The sequence below is a fragment of the Gasterosteus aculeatus genome, chromosome 8 (assembly GCF_964276395.1).
Source record: "Gasterosteus aculeatus chromosome 8, fGasAcu3.hap1.1, whole genome shotgun sequence".
Taxonomy (NCBI): domain Eukaryota; kingdom Metazoa; phylum Chordata; class Actinopteri; order Perciformes; family Gasterosteidae; genus Gasterosteus; species Gasterosteus aculeatus.
Window position 1 is genome coordinate 20,335,590 of NC_135695.1, and position 7,391 is coordinate 20,342,980.

The window sequence follows — 7,391 nt, forward strand, 5'->3', positions numbered from 1 at the left end:
GGAAGCAAAGGTGAGCAGGAACCTAAATAATCAAATTAGTTGCTGCCACTGAAAAGAGACGTGCTCACTTCCCTGGGAGGGTTTTAGTGAAGATCTGAAGCTCAACAAGCAGTCAAAGCTCCCGTCTGCAGCGGAGACAACATGGCCTTTAAAAGAAAGCGGAAGGTAGGTTCTGAAACCATTATAGGTAGTTGTGTTTATGGGGATCAGTTAAAGTTTAGTGTATGATCACCTGTAATTGTTACCGTAGAACAGACGGTGTATATTTTGCATATGGAGTCATTCAGAGTTGCCACCATTGTTCTACACGCGCAGAAGCTTCACTCAACGCACCGTTCAGACCTTTAACTTCCACATTAGAAAGAAAAATCAGAATTTTAATAGAATTGTTGCCGTAGAACGGACGGTGTATATTTTGCATATGGAGTCATTTAAAGTTGCCACCATCATTCTACAAGCGCAGAAGCTTCACTCAATGCACCGTTCAGACCTTTAACTTCCACATTAGAAAGAAAAATCTATATTTTGAATAGTTTATTTTACAAAATCATTACAAATAGAAACCACAATTTAAAGAACTCAAAAGCAGAAAGAATATGTCACGTCGTAATTTTCACTGGTCCTCCAATGTTGCTCAATAAGGAAATAATCTGGAAAGAAACATACAAAACATGTTTTATAAAAAGCATCACACATCCGAGGATGTCCGATGCCTTGATGGTCAATTTCCTATATTTTTTCCAAGAAAGTACGCTGCTGCTGGATTGAGGGCCAACCTAACAGCTTGCGTGCAATGCATCCTGGGACATGTAGGAACGGCGAGGAGAACCAAACACTGATGGGATTTTAGCAGTGTGACCGGTAAACCTTTTTGTGCGTAACTCACTCACCGTCTGTCACTGCACCAGTCTGTATGTGATGTACCTCCCCGCTGTTTCACTGGGTCTGATGATCTTCACCACCTGCAAAGGTTTTTGAAAGAAATATAGTTTTAGACTGTAAAGCCTAGTTTATGCTTCTGCGTTTTCAGGGCGACGGAGACGCAAGACCCCCTTGCGTCGCTTTTCACACAAAGTTGTGGAGGAAAATACGGGACAAATGTGTCCGTGATGAAAAGCAGCAGTGGCGATGCACGGGGCAATAAAGTCTATAATAAATAAAGAGACGTGACTCTCTAGGTCGTCTTCAACAAAAACACGTCACTCCGCCTGTTCTGCAACACACGCAGAACCATGAATTGAAACGAGTGCGTCGACGCATGCGCCAGCCTTAATGACCAGGATCTCCAGTTCCATGCTTCCCGTATTCGGTTAGCAGTTCATTTAAATTCCATCTGTTATCACATATTACATGCAAATCCCTTCCGTGTATGTTCAAACAAACCGTGTCTTGTTTATTGTTTTTAGCTTTGGCCACCAATCAAATTCAGGATTATAAAATGTACTTTGTAAAATGTATGATTTGGAAACATATTGGAAGAAAAACATCTTAAATCAAGTGTTTTTTGATGAGTTACCTGTCCTCTTTTCAAGCCAAAGTATCGAGCCACAGGGTCACCGGCCTGAATCCTCGGCAACTGACTTTCCTTTAATTTGCTGAAGTAAAAAATGTTAAAGAAGGCTAACAAATAGAGTCGGGTCTGATTAGGACACTAAATACACCTTGATGGGGGTCTTTGGGGAAATGGAGAGTGCACTTCCTGCATCTCTAAACATTACTCTAAATAGTGCCGTATGCGTGAGGATACTATCTGCCCAGAAGTTCAACCACTTCCTCTTTCGTCATAACGATGTGTTCTGGAACAAGCTGAAAGACAAAACAACAGATCAAAAACAACAAATGCAATCCTATCAGCGGGGTCGACGAGATCTCAAAACAGCGCGTCGTTTACCTCGTGCTCTGTGATGTTAATGAGCAGCTCCTGCTGGAGGAACTGTTCCAATATGTATTTGGGTGCCATGTCAACAAGAGACTGCAAGGAGACATTTAGTTAAATATGGTTACCAAGAGAGTGAGAAAGAAAGCACAAATACTAAAAGATGATCGCCGAATTATTGAGAGAGACAATTGAGAACCGTTAATAGAGGATGAGGGTGTTTACCTGTTTGGCTGACGGCGTCATGCCCATCTGGACAACGATGATGGCTCGTGTGATGTTCTCCTCCTGCATCCTCTGACAGTACATCTTGATCGTCTTGATTCCCACCTTGGGCTCCTCTGAAGAGGGAAGAAACATTATACAGTGGTCTCGTTTTTAGATCCAAGGACAATTTGTCTTTTCATTTTTCGGTAAGCGAAGGACTGATAGTCCCCCGTGTGTGTATTAATAAAGCAATAAGGTACGAGAGGCTCTATTGTCCAATAATGTAACAGTTCGGGGGCGTTGTTAGGCCCGACGCGGCGCAGCAACCATCGAATTAGAAATAGTAAGTAAATAGCTGCCCTTCAGCACAAAATAGTTTTAGCCCCCGAACATTGTGTATCCCATTTCAGTAGCTTAGAGAGAAAACCGTCCCCTAAAGGCCGGCGCATGCTTCTGCTTCTGCGTCTTTACGCACCGTTGGGTCGGCGCACTCGTTTCAATTCATGGCTCTAAAAGTCTTGCGTGTGTTGCAGAGCAATTCACCGCCAGAATAACGTTCATTAAGTTATTAATAACTTTTCCAAGAATGTTTGGCAGTAACACAAAGTTGTTAAAAAAATATAAACGTTAAATGTAAATGTAAATGCTAAATCTAAATGTTATATGTAGATCTAAATGTTAAATGTTCACTCTACATATCAGACTTGACGACTGAACATTACAATATTTATGGTAATTCATGCTGCGGCGAGAGTATAGGGGTATAGACCATCCTGTGCGCCCCCCCCCACCGCCGCCGTCGAAGTCAAATCCTCGCCGATGGTCCGGTCAAGGAGGGAGGTTGCGTGACGTTCCATTTAACATTTACATTTAACATTTATATTATTTAACAACTTTGTGTTACTGCCAAACATTACTTCATTGGAAAAGTTATTGCATGAATTTCTCTGTAAATGTTTGAAAGGGTGCCATGTGAATATTGTCGTGCTTTTGTGTTCACATGATGCTAAATGTAGCAAAACTACACTGCGCAGGTTTTTAGAACGTGCAACATTTTACAAACGGCGCCCCATAATAACGTAACCCCCGTGACTCGCTCTCGACCAATCAGAACGCTGGATTTCATCCAGCCGCCTTATAATAGGCATCAACCTACCAGGAAAGAAAATGAACATCTGGTCGGTGGGGTCGTCGTTGTGCGCCACCAGCACGGTGAGGTCCGTGCGCCTGGGGCGACCCTCGCTGGGCTTGTCTCCGAACTGACTCTTGAACTCATCCAGCGTCTGGTCCAACTCGTCCTGTGTCACCAGGTAACCTCTGTCATGGCACAGCTGAGGGTGGACAGGTGAGACCGCCCTTTAACAATCACGTTTACAAGTCATAATGGGACAAACTAGAATGCTCAGGAAGATCTACTCCCAGTGTGGTGAACCACCTTCAACGAGGTTCAGTTAATTCCTGCCTGTAAGACATTTTTAAATGTTTTTGATGTGAAAAAACAGTTTAAAAACGCATTTTTGCAGCAGTAGGTATCAATCATTTAAGTTAAAACCTCTTGAAAGAAGTAATTGCATCAAACAGCAGGAAGCGTGCCAGGATAAATCAACACAGCTGAACGCTGCATTCAACATAATACATCAGCTGGATTTTAATGATTAAAACCAGATCGACTCAAAAAAAGGATTATTTTCACTGCCAGACAGATTGTAACGAGACGAGTCCGAACTACAATCACAGAGAAGCAAGACACACCCGCTTGTTTATATATATTGAGAGTATGTTAGTGCTTCCTGAAAGACTCAACGAACTGGTGCTGCAAAGCAAGAGGAACTTGTACGGGACGATTTACAAAACAACTAACGGTACACAGCGAGGAACAAATTGCTGCTCGACCCACAAACTAACTCACACAGACGGCAAAATCACAGCGCGTAACCGTTTGTTTGTCTCAGCCACATGCTAATAGCATGCTAAGGAAGACACACATGAACACATAACGGACCTGCATGATGGTCTTACGAATCTTCCAAAGCCTGTAGGTTTCCTCTTCGTCGTCCATATTGTCTCAAATGTTTCACTTGTGTAGTTTTTATCTAAATATTGTTTACTGTAACTTATCAGCTTCGCCGCTGCGGACGACGCGACGCACGTTTCAGTTGATCGGCGCAATCTGATGACGTCACACCAAGCGTGTGGGTGGAGTTTCACGAGGATTTTTTTTCCTCCTGGGGAGGATCACCAAGCGTGCGTTGCTTTGAGGAACAGAGTCCCATTGGGTTCAACTGAATGGATGTTTATTTTCAAGTATTTATTATGTGTGAGATTTGTTGGATTGAAGTTCCCACCACTCAAGTTTCTTGTCTTTCCTCACAGTCTGCTCCAACAGAGGACTGGCAGACGGCCACATCGATTTATGACTTCTCTGCCACAGATATTGATGGCAACTTGGTTTCCCTCTAAAAATACAAGTAAATCTATCTTCTTTTTTGTATTAATGTGACATCAATGGCATGAAACAACATAAATATGTGTATCAACAGTTGTTACATAATAAGGATATATGTATATAACCCCTAAATTTGCTGCAGCCTTCCATTCCATTAGCCCACCGGGACGCGTGTGTCTTTGTATTTTCAGGGGGGACGTCGTCATCATCACCAACGTTGCCTCTAAATGAGGTAAAACCCCGTTGAACTACTCTCAGTTTGCGGCGATGCACGCTACATACTCTGAGAGAGGTCTACACATCCTCGCCTTCCCTACCAACCAGTTTGGGAACGGGGTAAATGAGTGATTCAATCAAGGAATAACATGCCATTGTGTGTTGCTACAAAATACAATTAGATTACTGTGTTATCTAGATTTTAATCACAAAACACTTTGTTGTTGTTGTTGTTTCATCAGCATTGTCTTATTCAGACATAATAAACCAGCATTAATGGTGCTGATCTGCTCGATTATATCTGTCAACTTGTTTTATTTTGAAGGAGCCCGACAATGAAACTCAAATCAAGCAGCTTGCACAGTCCTACAACGCTCGGTTCGACATCTTCAGCAAGATCGAAGTGAACGGGCCCACGGCTCACCCTCTGTGGAAGTGGCTCAAGGACCAGCCCAACGGGAAAGGCTTCATGGGAAAGTACGTGTGGATCTCACAACGCGTTTATTTAAGCCGTGGTGACGCCTTTTAACACAGCGATGCTTTAACATGTGATTTGTTTTCATTTCTGCAGTAGTATCAAGTGGAATTTCACCAAGGTAAATAAGCTTCATGTGTTATTTATTGTATCTATGTGACTAAATTGTGTTTACTATCATGAGTACATAATACTTCCTGGAAGAAGCCTGTAAATGCTTAAATGCTTCCAACATTTGTTTGACTCTAAAAGAAAAACAGAAATAATCTCTTCATTCATAAATTCCATGTGTTTGAGTTTCCTCTTTTTCGTCTTCCTCCTTAGTTTTTGATCAACAGAGAGGGTCAGGTGATGAAGAGATACGGGCCCCTGGATGATCCAAGTGTACGTACTACATGTGTATTTATCGTGACTATAGCACTCTTGTGTACCTTTACTGGTTTTAAATGTTTCCTATGTGTCTCCTGTTGTAACATTAAAAAACATGCAAAAATGATTTGCATGGTCTGACTAATGTTCTGCCTTTGCTTTCCTTCCAGGTGGTAGAGAAAGATCTTCCCAAATACTTGTAACCGCCCCACGGAGGACTCCCTCCTCACCCGGTGATCTTCCCTCCCTTTCGCTCCTTTCTCCGGCTCTCCGAGAACTGATGGACACAGTTTGCTTCCCCCCAGAACCAGTGACGGTTTCCTCATAAACCCGCGTGGCGGGCAGAGGAGACCTGATGAAAATGGCGTGCAAACCTCCTGGGAGGATTACCAAGCGTGCGTTCACTCACTGCTCCGGAGAGAAAGAGAAACGATCCCTAAAACCATGAAACAATGAACCCTTTTAGTAGAATATTCTGCATTGTTTTCATAATAAAATGCACTATATTTAGCTTGAATGTTATTTGTGCCTTTATTGTCTTTTTAAATTAAATAATAAGGTATTATACGGGGGTTGCCTGTAGAATAGATGTGTCTCTCCTCCGACTCACAAAGCCGGCAATCACCTTGACTACATCTTCACCAGAAACTGCTCTACCACTAACACCACTTGACCATGTGTCTGACCACTTATTCATCTCTTACTCTCTCCCACTCTCTATAACTAACGACCCTCCCCCATCAACTGACTCTGTACCTGTTCATCGCAACATTCGCTCCCTCTCTCCTTCCTCCCTGGCATCCTCTGTTCTATCAGCTCTCCCTTCTTCTGACTCCTTCTCACTCTTGCATTGGAACCCTGCTGCTGTGACTCTTCTCTCAACTCTTTCCTCCTCTCTCGACTCTCTCTGCCCTCTTTCGACACCACGGACTGGCAAATCCCCTCCGGCTCTGTGTCTGGCTGCCAAACGCTCTTTCTACCAATCCAGAATTGAATCTTCATTTTCTAACCCCAAAAACTCTTTTCGATCTTCTCCAACCTCCTCGGACACCCTAGTCCTCCTCCACCCTTCTTCCATGGAGACTTTGTCAACTACTTTACCAAGAAAATAGCTGACATACGCTCCTCTTTCTCAAATCCACCTCCTACTTGCGTCCCACTGACTTCACCTCTATCGCCCTCACTTTCCTCTTTCCCCCTTCTGTCTCCTAACCAAATTCTTACCCTAGTAACCTCTGCCCGTCTGACCACTTTCCCTCTTAACCCCATTCCATCACATCTTCTACAATCTATCGTTCCTGACCTTCTTCCTATCCTCACCTGCCTCATCAACACTGCTCTGTTATCTGGCTGTTTTCCCAATTCTCTGAAGGAGGCACGAGTTAACCCGCTCCTGAAGAAACCCACCCTCAACCCTTCTGAAGAAAACAACTTGGCGCTTGGTGTCTCAGGCTCTGCTCACTCCCTTCTCTCGTAATACTTTGACGGCAGCACCGACCGAGTAACCTGGCGAGGATCTGTGTCGGAACCTTGTCCTCTTACTACTGGAGGTCCTCAGGGTTCCGTCCTGGATACCCTCCTCTTCTCGCTCTACACCAACTCTTTTGGCGCGGTCATTTATTCGCATGGCATCTCCTGCCACAGCTATGCCGATGACACCCAACTAATTCTCTCCTTCCCTCACTCGGACACCCAGGTGGCGGCACGGATCTCTGCCTGTCTGACTCAGTAGATGTCCGCTCACCATCTGAAAATCAGGGAAAAGATCCGGGAAAAGATTCTCCGACCCAGGACTTGGCAGT

The 7,391-nt window shown here is 43.8% G+C and overlaps 2 protein-coding genes across 2 annotated transcripts; one reads left to right on the top strand and one right to left on the bottom strand.

Annotated features, from left to right (window-relative positions):
• The first annotated feature begins 60 nt into the window (after positions 1 to 60).
• Positions 61 to 6,106, top strand: LOC120823543 (phospholipid hydroperoxide glutathione peroxidase-like). Its single transcript, XM_078108663.1, has 7 exons — positions 61 to 165; positions 4,457 to 4,551; positions 4,721 to 4,865; positions 5,071 to 5,222; positions 5,317 to 5,341; positions 5,545 to 5,604; positions 5,760 to 6,106. Exons 3-7 carry the CDS (start codon positions 4,797 to 4,799, stop codon positions 5,790 to 5,792), a joined length of 339 nt encoding a protein of 112 aa, XP_077964789.1. The 5' UTR covers positions 61 to 165; positions 4,457 to 4,551; positions 4,721 to 4,796; the 3' UTR covers positions 5,793 to 6,106.
• LOC120823540 (DNA-directed RNA polymerases I, II, and III subunit RPABC1) lies at positions 522 to 4,323 on the bottom strand. The gene is made up of 8 exons (XM_040183605.2): positions 4,086 to 4,323; positions 3,240 to 3,414; positions 2,102 to 2,217; positions 1,892 to 1,972; positions 1,748 to 1,806; positions 1,517 to 1,595; positions 891 to 962; positions 522 to 650 (listed from the first exon to the last, which is right to left on the bottom strand). The coding sequence occupies exons 1-7, from the start codon at positions 4,140 to 4,142 to the stop codon at positions 897 to 899; spliced, it is 633 nt and encodes a 210-aa protein (XP_040039539.1). The 5' UTR covers positions 4,143 to 4,323; the 3' UTR covers positions 522 to 650; positions 891 to 896.
• Positions 6,107 to 7,391: the final 1,285 nt, after the last annotated feature.